Source organism: Microtus oregoni, unplaced genomic scaffold (assembly GCF_018167655.1).
Source record: "Microtus oregoni isolate MIOR12 unplaced genomic scaffold, Mior012 000019F_ref0000042, whole genome shotgun sequence".
NCBI classification, from domain to species: domain Eukaryota; kingdom Metazoa; phylum Chordata; class Mammalia; order Rodentia; family Cricetidae; genus Microtus; species Microtus oregoni.
Genome location: NW_024543078.1, coordinates 19492708 through 19514833, shown reverse-complemented (window position 1 = coordinate 19514833; position 22126 = coordinate 19492708). Strand labels below are relative to the sequence as shown.

The window sequence follows — 22126 nt, the reverse complement described above, 5'->3', positions numbered from 1 at the left end:
GCGAGGCGCCTCTCTTCGGCTCCTTCGCCTGGGCGGAAAGAGCCGAGCGCAGCCCGAGCGCTCCATTAAAATGGCGGCGGCGGCGGCGGTGGCCGCGGCGTCTGGTCGGTGGTGAAGTGACTCTGCTGCTTCTCTCCCCACCCGCCCCTCCCTCCTCCCTCCCCCGTCCTTCCCCCGCCGCCTGCGCCTCGGCGCCCCTGAGGCCTGCACCTCCCTCACCCCCCTCCTCGCCCCCGCCCGCTCCCGGGCCCGCCGGCCCCCTCCCCCACCCTCCGCTCCCCGCCCCGTCCTCGCCGCCGCCCGCCCGCCCTCGTCGCTTCCCCGCCCCGCCGGCAGGCCAGCCCCCTCCCCTGCTTCTGTCCCCTCCCCCCCCGCCGGTCGGGATCAGTCAGCGCGATCCTCAGCGGGGGAGGGGGGGGCGGCGGCCGAACGATGTGCGAGAACTGCGCAGACCTGGTGGAGGTGTTAAATGAAAGTAAGTAGCCGGCTAGGGGACCTGTCGGGGTGCACGGTTTGGGGGTCCCCCCACCCCGCACCGCTCTCCGGCCTCCTCCCCCGTCTCCCGCGGCCTGCGGACAGCGCCGAGCCGGCCGGCCGGCGTGCGAGCCCGGGAGCCCGGGGAAGGTGCGCGGTGGCGGGGCCGTGGCGGCGTCTCGGGCCCAGGCCCGCCGGGTTACCTGGGCGCCCGGGAGGGAGGCCGCGGCGCAGCCCTGGCCCAGCCTGGCCTGGGCGGTCTCGGAAAGTTTCCTCATTACAGGTGTCAATTAACGAAGGCACTAATGAGCCCTTCCGCCCTCGGCCCCTGCAGAGCGGCGAGGGGAGGTGGGGTCGGAGGACTGGCCTTTCCTCCGCAGTCCGAGTCGGAGGGCCGCCCTCTTTGATTTCCAGCGTGCTGCGGAGGCCTGGCTTACCTGCTAATTTTCATTAAAGTCCCCGGGAGAAGGGTGGTGATTTTTCCTTCCCTTGAGGGTGTGTGGGTGTATTAAATCCATCTGCCAGCCCTGAAATAGCAGAAAATGAACTGCACTAGTGATGATTGGGGCCGTCTTACCTTAATTAAAAAGAAAGGCGATAGTATTTCTTCAGCGTACCACTCGTCGTTTAAGGAGTAAAATCTATTATGAGGAGATCTCTGTACCAAAGACAGCCATCTCGAGTAGTCATGGTCTTCTATCCCCGAAAATCATAGGCCTAATTCTTTATTATAGTACATATTTTATTTGTGGCCGTTGCAAGATTGTGTTTCTGCTTTAAAAAAAAAAAGGGTATATTGCAAGTCAGCTGCTTAATGGGTCCAGAGGCCTAGGTAGGGAGAGGTGATCTTGATGAAATGATAATTTACAAAAACTTGATTCATTTGAAGTATTGGAACTCACATTCAGTGTGATCTGTGATACTTTGCCAGATTTCCAAACTGCTTATTCTTTTTTTAATACATTGTTTAAATAGTGAGTTTATAGACTGCAATGCCCTTTTTGTGTTTAAATTTTACTTTATTATATGCTTGGATTTTACTTTAATGACTAAAAAATCTGTAATTTATTTTTAGCTATGTATTTACTTTCGGACAGATGCAAGTGTTTCCATATATTCAAATTATATTTTCTCATATTTGTGTCATCGTAAATTTTCCTAGAATTTTAATGTTATTTCTATTTTGACATAAGTTTCATTTTTGGTGCTGTGATACGGTAAACATAAGTTTTAGCATTTAAATTTTCAGTAAGACATTTTGTATCTTAGAAATACATTGGTTATTGTGACTTTCTTCTCAAACTTGAAAGCTACTTTATTGTTTAGTATGCATTAGAAAAATGATTCGGGTGGATTTGAAGATTCATTTTTATTATTTTAATTGTTTGTAGGTGTATGCATGTCTGGGTATATTCTTGTGAGTGCAGCTGCATAAGGCCAGAGACATCTGATCCCAGGAACTGGTGTTTGAGACAGTTGTGAGCTGCCCCATGTGGGTGCTGAGAACTGAACCCAGGTCCTCTGGGAGAGTAGAAGTGCTTTTAACCACTGAGCCACCTCTCCACCGATTTCTTAAGATGTGATTTAAAATATTTTAAGTCTAATTAGGAATGTTGTAAACATAGCATCTAAAGAGTTTATTTGTAGAGAGATGGTGTTTGTATGATAGAGTCTGTTTTTGGGCCGATGAGAGTGCTTCCGGGGTACAGGTGATTTACTCTGTAAAAGGATGACTTGAGTGAGCTTATTTCCAGACCCACCCATGCTCACACACATGTGCATAACTAATAATAATAATAATAATAATAATAATAATAATAAGTGCTGTTTAAGATTATCTGTGAAACTCTTGAAACTTTGCCAGTGGTCTCCAAAGGTTTTTACACTTTAATGTTTTCTTTAAGGTTCATTTGGAAGAAAAAAAATGTCTTCAGTCATCTCATAAGATACTTTATTCTTTCTTTCTCTCTTTTTTTATTTCTTGAAACAGGGTTTCTGTGTGTGTGTGTTTCTGGTTTTCTCTGTCTGTCCAAAACTTTCTTTGTAGGCAAGGCTGCTCTCAAATTCAGAGAGATAAGCCTGCCTCTGCGTGCACCATTACACCTGTCTGTATGTTTCTCTCTCTTTTTCTTTCTCTCTCCCTCCTTCCCATCCTCCCAACATTGTAGTTTTCCTAAATGTTTTCATATGTAGTGAGACCCTGTCTCAAACAGTATTTTCATTTGTACTGTTCTTAATTCTCTGAGAACAAGGCAGGCATATTTCATTACTGATGATAATGTTTGCCTATGCACACGATGGAGGAGCTTCATGATTAGCATGGTGGTTGAACTTTGACTAAAACTTGTTGAATTAGCCTGACCTGGTGGCGCAGGCTTGTCTGTAAACCAAGCTACTCAGGAAGCTGAGGCAGGGGGATCACAAGGTCAAGGGTTTTCCTAGGTTAGAAGATGAATCCAAGGCCATTGTGAGCAGAAAACACAAAGTAAAAAGCATGCTGGAATTAGAGTTAGTGGTAGTGTTTGCCTAGTGTGAAGCATGGCTCTGGCTTTAACCCCCAGGAATGGCTTCCCTCAACAAAAGCAGCGGAAAAGAAAATAAGCTGTTTTGAAACTTTAGACCTTTAAATTTAATTTTATGTGTATGAGCGTACCACTCTCATCCCTTGTGCCCTCAGAGGTCAGAAGGAGGCATCAGATCCCCTAGAGCTAGAGTTCTACAAAGTCAGCTTTTTAAATTGAAGTAGGTTATGTCTTTCTTGTAGTTGTTGTTTTTGTGTTTTTTCGAGACAGGGTGTTTCTCTGTAGGTTTTTTTTTTTTTTTGGTTCCTGTCCTGGAACTAGCTCTGTAGACCAGGCTGGTCTCGAACTCTGCCTCCCGAGTGCTGGGATTAAAGGCGTGCGCCACCATCGCCCGGCTTCTTTCTTGTAATTTTATTTGGTAATTATGTATTGGTGATCTTTTCCTTCCCTATAGATTATGCAAAGATGAATATTCAACCCTGACTTAAAGTTCAGAATTAAATTCCTCAAACCACGTTCTGCTGCCTTTTTGTTTGTTTGTTTGTTTGTTGTTTTGAGACAGGGTTTCTCTGTAGCCCTGGCTCTTGAAACTCACTCTGTAGACCAGACTGGCCTCAACTCACAGAGATCCACCTGCCTTCTCTTGTGTGCTGGTATTAACGGTTGCAGCGGCTATTTATTTATTATTAAGGAACTCAAATATTTTTTTCTTTGGTTTTTCGAGACAGGGTTTCTCTATGGCTTTGGAGCCTATTCTAGAACTAGCTTTTGTAGACCAGGCTGGCCTTGAACTTACAGAAATGTGCCTGCCTCTGCCTGGGATTAAAGGTGTGCACCACCACTGCCCGGCCAAATATAAATATATTAAGGAAAAGAGAACACTTGGAATTTTAAGAGGCTCCAAAGGAGGAATACTGTGGAACATTTAAAAAAATGAAATGAAGTGAGACTAAGACTGAGAAGATGGACCTGTGGTTAAAAGTACTTGCTTGTTTTTGGAGAGCATGAGAAATGGGTTTCTAGAACATATATGGAGTGTCTCTCAGCTGCCATCTTACTCCAACTTGAGGGGATCAGAAGGTCAGACACTCTCTTTTGACCTTCAAGGTATGTCAGCATACCCACTCCCACACATACAATTAACAATAAAAACAAAAAATTGGCAGAGAGCAGGGTGTTGTGGCACATACATGTCTGTGCTTGGGAGTCTGAGTCAAGATCCTGAGTTTGGGGCCAGACAGGCCGTAGTGAAACCTTGTCTTAAAACCAGGCAAACATCTGGCAGAATGTGTAATATGTCTGACAAAAAATTAGCAGTAACATTTTCTGAACAGTTTACTTTGTTATCAGTATTGGCTGCAATATTAATATCAGTTGTATCTGTAGTCTTGTAGAGGTTCTCAAACTGTAAATTCTCACCATGGAAACATATATTATGTAACTATGCACATAAATTTATAAATAAGTGTCTGGAGCAAGACTAAGGATCAAGAACTTACCTGTAGAGCCTTGACAGTTCAGGGCTGGTCTTGAAGTCCTTCCTGGTCCTCTTGCTTGAGGCTCCCAAGTTTTGGAATTATAGTCAGGAACTAAGTCTGACTTTAAATAGAGAGGAGGCTGGGGGGGCGGTGAATGACAATGTTTTGCCCTTTGCCTAGGTTGGCCTGGATCTTGCAAGTAATATTACTGTCTCAGACTACCAAGTATTGGCATTATACATGAAAACTACATACCTGCCTGTCAGTACAATTTTTTTGTTGTTGTTGTTGTTTTTGATTTTTTCAAGACAGGGTTTCTCAGTAGCTATGTATGGAGCCAGTCCTGGAACTTGCAGAGATCCACCTGCCTTTGCCTCCTGAGGGTTGGGATTTAAAGGCTTGCACCACCACCCAGCAGTACAGTCTTTTTTTTTTTTTTTTTTTTTTTTTTTTTTTTTTGGTTTTTCGAGACAGGGTTTCTCTGTGGTTTTGGAGCCTGTCCTGGAACTAGCTCTTGTAGACCAGGCTGGTCTCGAACTCACAGAGATCCGCCTGCCTCTGCCTCCCAAGTGCTGGGATTAAAGGCGTGCGCCACCACCGCCCGGCCAGCAGTACAGTCTTAATTACAGATTTTTTTTTCCTGCTTGGTAAATCTTGTTATTTCTTTAACCAATTAATATTTGAAGTACTGACTAACAGATAAAATTATTCACAATTTCCATCCAAATTCTATTATGTTTTGAGCCTTGGTCTTCTGTAGCCTAGGCTATCTTCAAGTAGTTCTGCTTCAGCCTCCCAAGGAATAGGTTACAGGCATGAACTGCCATGATCAGCTGTAGTTCAAATAGCTTTATAAAGTAGCCTCTATAGGCCGGGCGATGGTGGCGCACGCCTTTAATCCCAGCAATTGGGAGGCAGAGGCAGGCGGATCTCTGTGAGTTCGAGACCAGCCTGGTCTACAAGAGCTAGTTCCAGGACAGGCTCCAAAGCCACAGAGAAACCCTGTCTCGAACCCCCCCCCCAAAAAAAAAGTAGCCTCTATAAATGATGAAGTATTATACAGATATGTAGTATATTAACCTAGGAAAGTATCAGTATTGTCTCTGTAATGAACACTGATTATTATATAGCTCTCCTGTCCTGGAACTTACTATGTAGACCAGGCTGGCCTCAAACTCCCAGATGCTGGTAATAAAGGCATGCGCCACCACATCTGGCATATTAATGTGTGTGTGTGTGTGTGTGTGTGTGTATTTAAAAATGTTAATAGAGAGGCTAGAAGAATGGCTCAGTGGTTAGGAACACTTGTTGCTATTGCAGAGGACCTGGGTTTGTTTCCCAGCACCTACATGGTGGCTCACAAACATCTGTAATTCTAATTACAGGAAATCTGATGCCTTTTTGACTTCTGGGGGCACTAAGCACACATACCTACCTGCAGGCAAAACACTCATACACAAAAACAAACCTAAAAATGATTTATTTAGGTGTTAAATGTATGGGTGTTTTGTCTGCATGTATGCCTGAATACCAGAAGAAAGCATTGTACCCCAAATGTTTTATGTGGTTGTGAACCATCGTGTGGGTGCTGGGAATTGAACTTAATACCTCTGGAAGAGCAGATAGTGTTTTAAATAGCTGAGCCATCTCTTGAATTCCCAAATATAATTTTTTTTTTTTATTATTGAGATAGGTTTCTCTATGTAGCCCTGGCTATCCTGGATCTGGCTCTGTAGATCAAGCTAGCCTCATAGATCTCCCTGCCTATGTCTCTGGATGTATGCCTCCACACTACATTTAAAAAAATGTTTTTAGCCGGGCAGGGTAGTGCACGCCTTTAATCCCAGCACTGAGAGGCAGAGGTAAGCAGATCTCTGAGTTCAAGAGAACTCTTATTGATTTCCAGGACAGACTTCAAAGCTACACAGAGAAACCCTGTCTTAAAAAAACAAAACAACAACAAAAAATACTGGGGCCCAGCAAGATGGTTCACCTGGAAAAGCATCTCCCGCTAAGTCTGCCACCTGAATTTGATTCCTGAAACCTACTTGGTAGATGGAGAAAACCCAGCTCCTGCAAGTTGTCTTTCTGACTTTGACATACTTGCCACACACACAAAAATAAATTAAAAAAAAAAAAAAGAAAGGTGATGAGACTAAAGAAGATTGCTCAGTGCTTAAGAATATTCCTGCTCTTGGAGAGGACCAGAGTTTAGTTCCCAGTATCTACATTGTACATTACCTTCTGTAATTGTATTTTAGGGGATCTGGTGTGTGTGATGTAGCTCAGTTGTTAGAATGTTTGTCTGACATGTGAAACCCTGGGTTTGGTCCCTAGTATCCCTTAAATTGGGCTTTATGATGGACTTCTGTAATCCCAGTACTTGGTAGGTGGCAACAGGAAGTTCAAGGCTACATAGTGAGTTGAGACTAGACTTAGCTGCATGAGATCCTGTAATGGATAATGATAATATCCTCTAACCCAGCTTTTTGGAGGTAAAATCTGATATCTCCAGTTCAGAAAATCACACATAGGACTTACTGAAGCCACCTTGCACATCAACAGATCTCAAACAAGTGCTTGGTAAAAGCTTTTCCATTTTTACAGGTAATTTCCCTCTGAACTCTGTACCTGAATACTGAAGCCAGTCTTGGGCCCCCCTGGCAGCTGAAAAGTTATAGCCATCCTCAAGAGTGCTCCAGGCAAGGAGGAGCTTGCCACTCAGGAGCCAAAAGTAGTATGAGTTCTTGCAGAATCCATATCTCTTTACTAAAAAAATTATTGTCAGAACTTTATGTTCCATTTTCATTCAACAAAGGAACAGAAAGAGAACATTCTCTCCTTGGAAGTACTGGGGAAATGAGAAAACTTTGAGGGATGTGGTCTCTTTTTTTGTGTAGTGGATTCAGAGTGTCCTTATTGATAGAGCAGTTATCAAAGAAGAAATTACGAACTGCCAAATTCTGGGGCGTTGAGGATGCTGTGTTAGAAATGTAGGAACTGTCGTTATTCATTTTATGGGAATTTTAAAAAGAACTGCGTTTTCTTAGGTTTTAATTAGGTACTAGTTCTAGTAAAAAGTGTCAGACTCTTCCTCCAGTCACTTTGAACTGTGTTTTGGTAAAGTGTAGTATCCATTTATCTAACTATTTATATCTATGTACAAACAATAGGACAAGTTTTCCCTGGAAAACAACTATGTATTAGGTGTATAAACTCTTAGGTTAGTCAGAAAATGATGAACCTAACCAATTAAGAGAATAGCTTGGATTCTTCTAGACATCCAGCACTTTATGTTATGGTTAAAACTGGCTTTAGTCGTTCACTGGAAAGCTAGAGCTTGTTCAGACTCTTAGAGGATCCCTGGTCAGAACCTTTGGTCTCTATCCTTCCACTCTCTAGCAACGATGCCTCTCTGGACCATGGTCTGTCACTAGGTCACAGACTGTTTCTTTTTAAAATATTTATTTATGTTTTATGTATACAGTGTTCTGTCTGTGTGTATGTCTGCAGGCCAGAAATGAGCACCAGACCTTATTACAGATGGTTGTGAGCCACCATGTGGTTGCCGGGAATTGAACTCAGGACCTTTGAAAAGCAGGCAATGCTCTTAACCACTGAGCCATCTCTCCAGCCCCCACAGACTGTTTCTTGCTTAGCTGTATTAGGCCAGCCTTTGATTACTTCGTTGGTTTATAAAAGCTCACAGCTTTCAAGGAAGTTATGCGAAGGTAGGATATGCAGCTTTCTCTGGGTGTTTTTGTGGATCCCAGGTACATGGCCCTAAAGTGTTAAATGATTGATTCTCAAGCAAACCTGTGGTAGGAACATGGAATATCTGTTGAACAGTAGCATCTTCGTCATAATGTGAGGTCCTAGTGCAGGTAGGCACAGAAACATAGGGGACACTTAGCATCAACAGCATGATTGTTGGCTTATCTTTCAGGATGGGGTGAGAGTGTGCATGGGTATAGCTGTGTCTTAGAGAATTGCTCTCTTGTCTGGTGGCGGCGGCGCATGCCTTTAATCCCAGCACTCAGGAGTCAGAGGCAGGTGGATCTCTGTGAGACCAGCGTGGTTGACAGAGCAAGTTCTAGGACAGCCAGGGCTTCACAGAGAAGCCTTACTTATCTTGAGGGGGAAAAAAAGAAAAGAAAAGAAAGAAAATTTCATGAGTTGATTATATAGCTCTGTTGGTAGCAAACTTGACTGGCTTGCTAAACTCTAGGTTTGACCCAGTATCCCATGAAGACTTTTCTAGTGGTATACACCTGTAATCTTAGCACCTGGAGGTGGGTGTAGTAGGATCAGAAGCGCATAGGTATCCTCAGCTACACAAGGAAGTTGAGGTGAGTCAGCTATTTGAGACCCTGTCTTTTCCAAAGTAAGAAAAGAAAAAAATAGTCATTGGATGTGGGACCACAGACGTGGAAGCTTATTCTTCTGTTTTATTGGATATGGAGGAAATGTTTTCCAGCAGTTAAATAAAGGATAGTGCCATAGTATATCACTGAATTTATAGAGCCTGGTTCTGGGAGAACAAGAGAGGAGGTCAAGGACAGGACTAGGACGAGGATCATCTTGTTTGTACGTGTGTGTGTGTGTGTGTGTGTGTGTGTGTGTGTGTGTGTTTTTAAGACAAGAGATTAACTTTCTTAGCTTTTCGAGACAGGGTTTCTTTGTTTAGCCCTGACTGCCCTGGAACTCACTCTGTAGACCAGACTGGCCTTGAACTCACAGAGATTCTTCCTCTGCCTCCGGAGTTCTGGGATTAAAGCTGTGTGCCACCACTGCCTAGCAAGAGATTAACTCTTTTGATCTAGACTTGAGTGGAATTCAGTAGCCCTGATTGATCTCACTCACAGCTATCCACCTGCTTCAGTGTTATAGTGATAGGGTGACAGCGACAGCATGAGCTAGCATTCTTTGCCAATAAAGTTTTATATGGCTACAGATGACATTTTCTTTTAATTTTTTTGTGTACGTATATATGTAGTGCCTGAATTTAATAAGTATGTATGCGTGTATACGTATTACATCTGTGCAGCAGCCAGCAGACATCAGATTAGGGTGTCAGAGCTACTGGAACTGGAGTTACAGGTTTTTGTGAGCTGCCACATGGATGTTTGGAACTGATTGGGTCCTCTGCAGGAGCAGCAAGTGGTTTTTTTTTTTTTTTTTGGTTTTTCGAGACAGGGTTTCTTTGTAGCTTTGGAGCCTGTCCTGGGGAACTAGCTCTTGTAGACCAGGCTGGCCTCGAACTCACAAAGATCCGCCTGTCTCTGCCTCCCGAGTACTGGGATTAAAGGTGTGCACCACCACCGCCCGGCTTCGCAGCAAGTGTTCTTAACTGCTGAATCATCTCTTTGACCCCCAGATTATATTTTTGCAGTTATATTGACAATACTTCTAACAGTTGTCTATGAGAACTTGATATAGAAAGTTGATGCTGGTTATTTGTATGTGCAAGTGAGTATAGTCCGGGTTTCTAGGAGATGGGTGTTTTTATTTGTGTGTGCCAGGTCTGCATGTGGAGGTCTCAAACAGTGTGAGTTGGGTCTCCTTCTGTCCTGTAGGTACCAGACATTCAATTCCAGTTGTCAGGCTTGCTGGTAGTCATTTATTTGTTTGTTTGCTTATTTACTTATTGAGGCAAGGTTTCTCTGTAGCTTTGGAACCTTTCCTTAGGACTCGCTCTGTAGACTATACTGTCCTAGAGCTCACTGAGATCCACCTGTTGGGATTAAGAACGTGCACCACCACTGCCTGGCGCAAGTGATCATTTTTTTTTTTTTTAATATGGAAGGCTTCACGAATTTGCTTATCATCCTTGTGCAGAGGCCATGCTAATCTCTGTATCGTTTTAATTTTAGTATACATGCTGCCAAAGCGAGCACGCTAATAATCATTTTTACTTGCTGAGCTAACTTGCTTGCCTGGAGATTGCTCACTATGTTGCCTTGGCTGGTTGGAACTAGATATATAGATCAGGCTGGCCCCAAACTCAAAGAGCTGCTTTCTTCTGCCTCCTGAGTGCTGGAATTAAAGTTGTATATTGCCATGGTTGGCTAGATTGCTAATATTTCAACTGTAGTTCTAGTGCTATGTACACTAATCACAAAGTTTTATGTATTTCTATATGTTACTTAAAAATTTTTAAAATTTAATTTTTGAAACATTTATTTTGTTATTTTGAAACAAGATCTCCTATAACTCAGAGTTGTCTCAAACTTGAATGTACCTGAGGAGGACCTTGAATTTACTCGAAGCCTTTTAATTATGTATAGTAAATTATACACCTTTACAATGGAGGTACAGTTTCAACAGCCTTAGGTAAATACTGAGTTTCTCTTCAGAATGTAAATAAAAATTTATCTATTTTTCAAAGAAATATGTGTGTGTTTATAGATTTTTCTGTTATGTGAAATTGATTCTTTGTTTCTACCATGTGGGTCCTAGGAATTGAATTGATTGTCATTCTTTGGGTACAGATACTTTCATTCACTGAGCCATCTCATCAGCCCTGCATTTTTCTTTTTAAATATTTATTTATTTATTATGTTTACAATATTCTGTCTGTGTGTATGTCTGTAGGCCAGAAGAGAGCACCAGACCTCATTCCAGATGGTTGTGAGCCACCATGTGGTTGCTGGGAATTGAACTCAGGACCTTTGGAAGAGCAGGCAATGCTCTTAACCACTGAGCCATCTCTCCAGCCCAGCCCTGCATTTTTTAACAATAGATTGAATTACCATATCCTATGCTATTAACTAAGTAACACCCAGGATTACATTTTAAAAATTTCCTTTTGTCTTTAATGAGGTCCTGGATTTATATCTAGGATCACATGTAAACCAAAACAATAAAACATCTGGGCATGGTGGTGCGTGCTGAAGGCAGGCGGATCTCAAGAGTTCTAGGCCAACCTGGTCTACAGAGTTAGTTTCAAGACAACCAGGAATACACAGAGAAATTCTGTCTTGGAAAACCAAAACCAAGCAATAAAATTAAAACCCAGGGGAGGTAGGAGAAAACCAATATTACTTCTTAACCCCTCAGCTGCTGACTCCTGATGTGATTCTTCGAAATATTTTCTTTTCCATAGACGTTTACATTGAAAACAATGTTTATGCAGTATAAGATTTAGCTAGAGCTGGATGGTGGTGGCACACCTTTAATCCCAGTGCTTGGGAGGCAGAGGCAGGTGGATCTTTGTGAGTTCGAGGTCAGCCTGGTCTACAGAGCTAGGGCTCTGTCTTGAAACCCTGTCTTGAAAAACAAAACAAAACAAAACAAAAAGATTTAGCTAGCTTCTTCTACCATTGACAGTGGCTTTTTTTGTCTTAAATTTTATTTAATGTGTATTTTGCCTGCATGTATGTCTTTGCGATATTTGTGCAGTGCCCAAGAAGGCATGGAATCCTTTGGAACTGGGATTACAGATGGTTGTGAGCTGCCGTGTATTTGCTGGGAATCAAACCAGGTCCTCTGGGACAGCAGCCAGTGCTCTTAACTATTGAGCCATCTCTCTGGTCCTCTTGTATTTTTTTTTTATTAACAAAGTAATATTTCATTATGTCATTTTAGTACATAATTTGCTTTTTGTTGATTTCTTTTTCACTTTACACCATGTGTGTTCTATACCATATCTTCAAAACCTATTACCTTTTTTTCTTTCTTTTCTTTTTTGGTTTTTCAAGTCAGGGTTTCTCTGTGAAACAGTACTGGCTTTCCTGGAACTCACTCGGTAGACCAGGCTGACCTTGAACTCACAGAGATCCTCCTGCCTCTGCCACCGGAGTACTGGGATTAAAGGTGTTGGCCACCAGCCTGGCCACCTCAGGCTTCTTAGTTTAAATAAGCAAATTTTGTATGTTGTCTTATGTTACTTTCTTTTGATGACAGAGATTAACTCAGAGTCTCTGTTCTACCATTGAGCTATACCTATCTCTCTTAATATCATTTATTTTGTGATGACTGAACCACAGGGCTTTGTGTATAATAAGGAAGTACTCTGTCATTAAACACACTTCTAGCCCTCTAAAATTACTACTTTTTTCTCCTTTTGTCAGTGCTGTAGATTGAATCCAGGTCATGTACATGCTAGGCAAGTGTTCTACCACCGAGCTACAACTCCTATATAATGTTTTTTTATTTATAGTATGTGTATGCCCTTGAACAAGTGTGTATGTGGGGGAGGGGGAGGTTAACATGTCGGTATACATGTAAAAGGCAAAGGAAGAAATTGGATGTTTTCCTCTGTTGTTTACTGCTTTATTCGCTTGAGACAAAGTCTGTCTCAAACCTGAAGCATGAGGTTTTGGCTCCCAAAATTTGCCTCCTTGCTCCAGATGCTGAGGTTAGAGGCCTTTGTGGCCATGCCTGTTTTTTGCCTGTGGGTATTTCAATTTAGATCCTCATGCTTATACATAAATGTTCTTATCTGCTGAATTATCTCTCTTTATCTATCTGTCTGTCTACCTACCTACCTCATTTTAAAGACAGGGACTTATGTAAGACAAACTAGCCTAAAATTTACTGTGCTACCTGGCTCTTAATTATGTTTCTAAGACACAGGTTAAAGCTGGATGTGATGGCATATGCCTGTAGTCCCAGCAATAGATAACTAGGGAATCTAAGGGCTACCCTGGACTACATAGTAAGACTGTTGACAAAAGCGAAAAAGATACCAGCACCTTTTCCATATTAAGTATCCAATTAAATTACACCTTTTATAGTCTTTTTTTTTTAAAAAAAAACCTATTTATTCTGTATACAATATTCTTTCTGCGTGTATACCTGAAGGCCAAAAGAGGGCACCAGACCTCATTACAGATGGTTGTGAGCCACCATGTGGTTGCTGGGAATTGAACTCAGGATCTTTGGAAGAGCAGGCTACTACTCTTAAATGCTGAGTCAACTCTACAGCCTACTCCCTCCCCCCAATTTATTTTATTATTACTTTGTTTTAAGTACAGATATTTTACCTGCAGGCATCTGGGCATTATGTGCATGCTTGTGCTCACAGAGGCCAGAAGAGGATATTGGACCCCATGGAAATAGAATTTAAAATGGTTGTGGGCCACCATATGCATGCTTATAATTAAACTCCTATCTTCTGTGCTATTAACCACTGAGCTGTCTCTCCGTGCTGACCTCCTACACCCCCACCCCAAGAGGCAGTTTCTTGTTACGAAGCAGTGTGTCCTTGAACTCAAGATCCTCTTATCTCAGACACCCAAGTATTGAGATTGCGGGCTTGTACCATTGGGCAGTGATGACAGTAGGGCCTTTGGAGTGCATTCAAAGTAAAAAGATAATGAGATGCTACTCATCATTACTTGGTAAAGTGGTTTAATGTGGCCAACAGAATGTTGTTTTATTTTATTTTCATTCTTTTGTTTTTTGAGAAAGGGTTTCTTTTTGTAGTCTTTGTTGTTCTGTAACTCAATCTTTAGACCAGGCTGGCCTCAAACTCACAGAGAGATCCACCTGCCATTACCTCCTCAGTGCCAACACCACCCGACATGTTTTATTTTAATGGTATTTCGTTTCCATCTTTCCTTTCAAGGTGAGTTCCCCCAAATAGCAATACAAATCCTATCTTAAGTGAGATAATAACTTCTAATCTAGTGTAGAATTAGAGGTTGATTATCACTAAACCTAAAACCTGATGTCTTCTAGTTAGTGTGATGCTAGAATTTAAATTTTGAGTAAAAAAATAAATTTAAAAAACATTTATTGACTGTGTGAGTGTGCATGCTTATGTGCGTATACATGCATAGCAGGCGTGCATGCCATGGAACATGTGTGGAGCCCAGGTGACAATTTGCAGGATAATTTTCTCCTTCCACCGTGTGGGTTTTGAAGATTGAATTCAGGGTTTAGGACTTGGTGGCCGTAATATTTACTTCATGAGTTTTGCCAGCTTCATTAAAAAATTCTGTTTGTTATGTGTATACACGTGTGTGTCATAAGAGGGTATTTTATCCTCTGACATTGGAGTTCCAGGTGTTCGTGAACTGTCTGACGTGGATGTTGAGAGCCAAATTCTTGTTAGTGTTCTTAACCACTGAGTCATTCTCCAGCACCAATCCCCCACTCCCAGCTTTAACTTTTTTTTTTTAAAGATGGCATATACAACTAGTAAAATCTGCACCATTATTTTAAATTCTGAAAAATTCTGAAGTCTGAAATAGTTCTTATTCCAAGCATTTCAGGTACAGAATACTGAGCTTGTAATGAGAAAATGTTGATGGTATCCAAATTTAAATCCCCAAATCTTGGGAATAAAAGAATACTGAGTTTGGCATTTTTTATTTGATTTTATTTTGTGAGCTGGGTTTCTGTCTGCAAGTATGAGCACCACATACATGCAGTGTCTACAGCCTTTTAAATAGTACTTTGGCTCACCTGGAACTGGAATTAGAGACAGTTGTGAATCCTCATGTGAGTACAGGGGCTTGAACCCTGGTCCTCCTGAGGAGCAGCTAGGGCTCTCAGTTGCTGAGCCATCTCTAGCTCAGTGATTCTCAGCCTGTAGGTTATGACCCCATTGGGGTCACATATCATATCCTGCATATCATATATTTTTGATGCATAATAGCAAAATTACAGTTATAAATAGCAAGGAAATGATTTCATGGTTGAAGAGCACTACGAGGGGATCTGTATTAACTGGGCGGTGGTGGCGCTCACCTTTAATCCCAGCGCTTGGTGGGGGCAGGCAGGTCTCTCTGAGTTCAAGGCCAATCTGGTCTACAGAGAATCTAGGACTTGCAAGGCTGTTAAACAGAGAATCTCTGTTTTGAGAAACCAAAAAAGGGGGGGGAGGGCTGGAGAGATGACTCAGCAGTTAAGAGCCTGACTGTTCTTTAAGGGCATCCAGGTTCATTCCCAGCACCCACATGACAGGATACCCTCACACAGAGATACATGCAGGCAATACACTAATGTAAATAAAATAAAGAAAATTTATATTAAAAAAGGATCTGTATTAAAGGGTCTTTGCATTAGGAAGGCTGAGAACCTCTGTTGTAGCTCCTTTGAATTTGAAGCTTTAGTTAATGATGCCTCTGGAATAGCAAGAATTGACAAACACTGTTTTAGATTGCTGCCCCTTTCTTTCTCTTTAAAGAAGAAATGTTAGGGCTGGGGAGATGGCTCAGCTGTGGATAAGATAGTTTGATGTTAAACCTGATGACTTGATTTTGATTCCTTGAACCCACATGGTAGGAGGAGAGAACAAATTTCTGCAAATTGTTTTCTCACAACTTAAAACACATATACACAAAATAAATTCAAAAACAACAACAACAAAACAAACTTAAAACACCAAAACAAAAACTGAACCAGGTATAGTGGAACACACCTTTAATCCCAACACCAGGGTCAGAGGCTTGTGGATCTCATATTTGTCAGTTCAGTTCGAGGCCAGCCTGGTCTACAAAGCAAGTTCCAGGACAGTCAGGACAGCTACACAGAGAAACCCTGTCTCAAAACAACAATGAAAAAATGTACAACAAATTGGAAATCTAAGTGGAAAATGCATTCAGTACTCGTACACTGCCAGACAATTTATTGGATACACACTGTATTTGTTGTTGACTTTCCTGATCACATGACTTGCTAGAAGCTAGGATTTTCTGCCCAGGATTATGAGATTTTCATAGAGCATATCTATAGTGTGGGAAAAGAGAAGTATGGAATGGCTAGCTGTGTACTTCTGTAGCATTTATAATGCCGCATACCTTAGAGGAGTCGTGATTTGGTCTAAATAGGACAAAGCAGCAGGAGGTGGACTAGAGTTAAATTATTTTTTTTTTAAAATACATCATTTGATTGGAGAGATAGTCCAGTGGTTTAGAGCACCTACTGCTCTTGCAAGGAACCTGTATTCAGCTCCCAATACCCACAAGGTAGCTCATAATCACCTGTAACTCTAGTTCCTGGGAATCTTGCTGGCACATGATACACATGTACTCACATAGCGTCACACACATACACATACATAAAAAATCTAATCCTAAAAATACTTTTATTAAGCCTTTCTCTCCTTTATTTTTTTGAGATAGGATCTATTTAGCCCTGGACCTTTAAGTGAAATAAACCCTTTCCTCTCCAAGTTACTTTTGGTAATAGTCTTTGTTACAGAAATAGGAACTACTACAGTCAGTAATCAAAGATTTTATTTCCGTAGTGAAAGCAAAAGAATTAACTGATGTGTGTATTCATGTATCTAAACTTTATTTTTGAAGTATTGACTTTAATATTGGTTTAACATTTATTCATACTTTTATCCTTCTATTTCAGTATCAGATATAGAAGGTGGTGATGGACTGCAGCTCAGAAAGGAACATACTCTCAAAATATTTGCTTATATCAATTCCTGGACTCAGAGGTATGCAGTTGTAGGTATTTTGAAGACTAACTTGGTGAATTGTATAAATTGCATTAATTATCATTAGATTTTCTTTTAGGATGTTTTATTACATGTTATTCTTTGTACTAATGGTAGTTATATTCAATCATTTTACCTTTTCCTTAATCATGGGCTTAATTATGACATTGTTTTTAAAACAACATAAAAATTGTTTTGTTTTGTTTTTTCTTTTTTTTTTTTCTTTTAAGACAGGGTTTCTCTGTGTAACAGCCCTAGCTGTCCTGGAACTTGCTCTGTAGCCTTGAACTCACAGAGATCCACCTGTCTCTGCCACCCAAGTGCTGGAATTAAAGGCGTGCGCTGCCACCACTGCCCAGTTTATTTTTGATTTTCTTTCTTTTACCTTTCCCTCATTTTTTTTTTAGGAATGAGTGACTAAAATTTAGAAAGATATTTTGAGCTGTCTGTCTGTCTGTCTGTCTATCTATCTATCTTTGTCAATTATTTTGAGAGATAAGAGATTTTTTTTTGTTTGTTTGTTTTTGTATTTTGAGATGGGGTTTCACTGTGTAGCCTTGGTGTCCTGGAACTTGCTCTATAGACCAGGCTGGTCTTGAACTCAGAGATTGTTTTACCTCTGCATCCAGAGTGCTGGTATCAAAAGTTTGTGCCGCCACCACCCTGTCGATAAGAAATTTTTTATAGAAAGCTCAAAGCTTATAGCAAACTTAAATTAAAACTATCTTCATTGTGGTAACATATTTTGAAGCCATTTGCTGCTTGTTCTTTTTTATTATGCACATTAGTTCAATTTTTATGTAATATGTAAGTTGGGAATAAATAGAACAAAACTCCAAGAATTATAATTGTTAATATAATCAATTTGAAAAAAAAAACTAAATTTCTGTTTCTGTGATTTTAATTGGTGGTGGCAAACAATCTTAACAGTGATGAAGTTCAGTGCCAGTCTATTAACTGCTGGGCTTTACCACTGAGTTATACGCCCAGCCTTCTAGTAGTTTTTCAGGGGAGATAAGGGTTGACTTTAAATTCAAGGCCTTGTATATACTAAACAACTATTTAGTGTATGTCCTCAGCCCCCCACTAAATATCTTTTCACTTGTGTGTTTTGCCTAATTAGAACTAGTCTTCTTTAAAGTTTTATGAGTTAGAAAAATGTTGGATGTGGGACAGAGAGCTGTTTCAGGGGTAAAAAACTTCTGCTACCAAACCTGATAGCTAAGGCTCAGATCCCAGGGACATTGGTAAGGTAGAAGAGGAGAACTGTTCCACAAGTTGTTCTGACTTCCATACATGTGTATGGCACCTGTACCTGAATGCACACATGTGCAGGGACACACCCAGTATATGTACATAAACTTTTTTTTGAGACAGGATCTCACTGTGTAGCTGTGGCTATCCTGGAACTCACTATATAGGCCTACTAGCCTTGAACTCACAGAAATTTGCTTATTTCTGCCTCCTAAGTGCTAGGATTAAAATTGTATGCCACCACACTGGGCAATAAATAGAATATTTTAAAAAATATTTGAAGGGCCGGGCGGTGGTGGTGCACACCTTTAATCCCAGCACTCGGGAGGCAGAGGCAGGCAGATCTCAGGAGGCAGAGGCAGGCCAGCCTGGTCTACAAGAGCTAGTTCCAGGACAGGCTTAAAAACCACAGAGAAACCCTGTCTCGAAAAACCAAAAAAAAAAAAAAAATGAAGTATTATAGTAAGGATCAGTAAGTATGCTACATCTTATAAAAATATAAAGTTTGTCTGATAATAAAGAGTTTAAGCTGGTCACTGGTGGCATATGCCTTTAATCCAAGTACTCAGGAAGCAGAGGGAGATGGATTTCTGAGTTCAGACCAACTTGATCTACAGAGCAAGTTCTAGGAAGGCCAGGGCTATACAGAAAAACCCTGTCTTGAAAAAGCCAAAGGGGGAAAAATTTAGTTTCAAATTCCAGCTATTCTGCAATGACATTTTTACAGTATTTTTCTTTTAGTAAAATCCGCAGTTTTTGGGAAAACTTAGTGGGTTTTAAGTACTTAAAACTTAAATTCAAGGTTGATGCTGACATCTCTTCTGAATACCAACCAGATAGATTGTTTCGGACTAGGTTGTTATTGCTTTCATTATGAGTAGACTAGATGTATATATATTTTATATTGATATGTTAGTTTAAAATGTAATAATTGAAGATATTTGCTTAGTCATAATTTTGAATCTGTTGTAGCTATAGCTAGATGCCCACATAATAGGCATCTACTAGAAAAACATAGAACTTATAATTTCAGAATGTATTGGGTACACCTGAATAAGGTGAAATCCATAGAAGTAATATAGTTTTCCTAATATCTTATTTAGAGTTATTAATGGAGCTGGGGTTGTAATTACAATTTCATGTTTTAATTCATACTAGTAGATATTAGCGATATTAGTATTTTTTAATGTAGAGTCTGTGAACAAAGAAATAGTTGGGCGGTAGTACTGTACTCCTTTAATCCCAGCACTCTGGAGGTAGAGGCAGGTAGATCTCTGAGAGTTTGAGGCCAGCCTGGTCGACGGAGTGACAGCTAGGACTACACAGAGAAGTCTTGTCTCAGAAAACAAAACAAAAAAAAAGGTTTCAAAGAAACTTTATAAATGGGGCTGGAAAGATGGCTCAGGGGTTAAGAGTTTTGCCTGCTTTTCCAGAGTTCCTGAGTTAAATTCCCAGCAACCACATGGTGGTTCACAACCATATGCACTGAGGTTTGGTGCCCTCTTCTGGCCTGCAGGGATACACGCAGGCAGAATACTGTATACATAATAAATAATTTCTTTTAAAAAAATTTTATAAATGAAGAAAAAAATAATGAAATTATAAAGGAAATCTTGATATGTGCAACTATAAGCAATAATTAATAGGCTTTATCAGAATACCTAAATTTGCCCTCAAATTAATGGGAACCTCTGCTTGATCACCTAAAATACCTGGAGGGTGGCTTTGGAGCTAGATAGGTATGGATGAAAGTTTTGCTTCATCATCTATGAACTGGGTAGTGAACAAATTATTTCACTTCTGTAAGGTTGTTTTTTTTTTTTTTCAAGACAGGGTTTCTCTGTGGCTTTGGTGCTTGTCCTGGAACTAGCTCTTGGCCTCGAACTCACAGAGATCTGCCTGCCTCTGCCTCCTGAGTGCTGGGATTAAAGGCGTGCGCCACCACAGCCGGCCCACTTCTTCATTTGTGAATTACAGTGATACTGTTGCTTAGTTAGAAAAAAAGAAAAATCCCACAAAATGCTCATTTAGCACTGTATTTAGAATTTTATTTCCTTGCTGGGTGGGGTGATGCAAACTTTTAATCCCAGCACTTGAAAGGCAGAACAGGCAAATCTCTCTGTGAGTTTGAGGCCAACTGAGTCTACATATAGCGAGTTCCAGGATAGCCAGAGCTGCACAGTGGGACCTTGTCTCAACAAAACAAACACAGAAGTTATTTATTATTTTATGTAAATGGATGTTTTGCCTGTGTGTATGATGAATACAAAAGAGAGCAATGAATTCCCTGTGACCGAAGTTACAGCTATCAGCTACCATGTGGGTGCTGGGGCTTTTCTGGAAGAGCAGCCAGTATTAACTTGTTTATTATTTTTATTTTATTTTATGTTTGATACATTGTCTCACTGTGTAGCCTTGCTTGGCCTAGAACTCACAGACCTGTCTTCTTCTGTCTTCTGGGATTAAAGACTTGACCTGCCCTCCCTGACTTGTTCTTATACTCTTAATTGTTTATGCTAGAGAAGGGCTAACAGTAGCATCCAGTCGTTTTCTACAAACTTTACTCATTCTTCATCCACTTTTTTTGTTTCTTTTTTTTGGTTTTTCAATATAGGGTTTCTCTGTGTAACAGCTCACTGTCCTGGAACTGATTTTGTATAGCTGGCTCTGAGCTCACAGAGATCCCCCTGCCTCTGCCTCCCAAGTGCTGGATTTAAAGGTGTGCATCACCACCACCTGGCTTGTTATTTTCTTATACTTAAATGTTATTGACTAACTTTAAGATTGTGCTTCTTTCGTGCGGTAAATACCTTTTAACAATTAGCCTACAAAAAAGATTAGGTTGAGTACAATAAAAAGATAAATTGGTAATAATTTGGTGACCTTTCGTGGAGAAAAGTGTTTATAGCCTTCATATAATATCAGTAGAATGGGATGGACATAATATAACTGAGTATGTTCAACATTTGTGAGAACCCTGGGTTTGATTTCAATCACCACATACAACACAAAATGATAGCAGATGCATGTTGTGGAATTCTAGTACAGTCCTAGGAAGTTATCTTACTTGTCTTATAGTTCTTCATGAGTATTTACTTACTACTAAAATTAAATGGAGCTGCATGTTTTATGCTATCACTGCATTCAAAAGGCTTATTAGCATGTGTATGTCTGATGTGTTCGTGAGAATATGCAAGTTTTGTCATCCTTCTATGGTTTCAGGGATTGGACTTTGGTCGTTAGTATTGTATTGCAAGTGCTTTACCCACCAAGCTTTCTTACCAGCCCTCACTACATGTGTTTAAGTATAAATTTAGATTCAGATGGGAAGCATATCATTTACTTGGGTAATAAATTCATAACCAGGCTGGAAATACTAGATGTAGGATGGATAAAAAGGTAGGAAAGGTATGTGTGATGCAGAAGAATAAATACAAGAAATCTATATGCGTTTCTTTTTTATTCATTTTACAACAACCACATTTTCCCCTCCCATCCCTCTTCCCCCTCACCCCCTCCCCCCCCCCCCCCGCTGCATGAAGGCTGATCAAGGCATCCCAAAAAGCCAGCTCATGTACCTGGGATAGATTCTGTTCCCAAATCTATGCAAGTTTTATAAGTCAGTGATGCAGGCATGGTGGCACATGTATATCAACACAGATAGGTAGGTCTGAGTTTGAAGCCAGCTTGGTCAATGGAGCAGATTCTAGGCTCAAGTCTAAAATGTAACTGAAAGAGAAAGTATATAGCATTTTTAGTTCCCTTCTCAATCCTTTTCTATTTGCAAGTAAAGGTTTAATATTCTGCTTTCTGAAATTGTATTATCTTGTAACTCTTGCTTCAGTTATCAATTTTAGGTATAACTAACCTTTTTATGATACAGGATTTCACTTTATCAAGTCCTTTCAATATAGTTGCTATCGATTCTTAGCATACTTGTAAAACTAAAAATGCTGTTCAAAGATGTGCCAGAATGTTATATGGAAAACATGGTTTTA

The 22126-nt window shown here is 40.6% G+C and overlaps 1 protein-coding gene and 1 non-coding gene across 2 annotated transcripts in view; one reads left to right on the top strand and one right to left on the bottom strand.

The window, feature by feature from the left end:
* The first annotated feature begins 265 nt into the window (after positions 1-265).
* The window catches only part of Usp34 (ubiquitin specific peptidase 34), a 186090-nt gene continuing 164229 nt past the window's right edge, over positions 266-22126 (top strand). The window contains exons 1-2 of the mRNA XM_041668910.1: positions 266-475; positions 16787-16874. Of these exons, the coding sequence (XP_041524844.1) occupies positions 433-475; positions 16787-16874 (131 nt within the window). The 5' untranslated portion in view covers positions 266-432. The remainder of the gene's footprint in view (positions 476-16786; positions 16875-22126) is intronic.
* LOC121459937 lies at positions 10268-10371 on the bottom strand. The gene has a single exon (XR_005976006.1). It is a non-coding gene; the product is annotated as a U6 spliceosomal RNA (small nuclear RNA).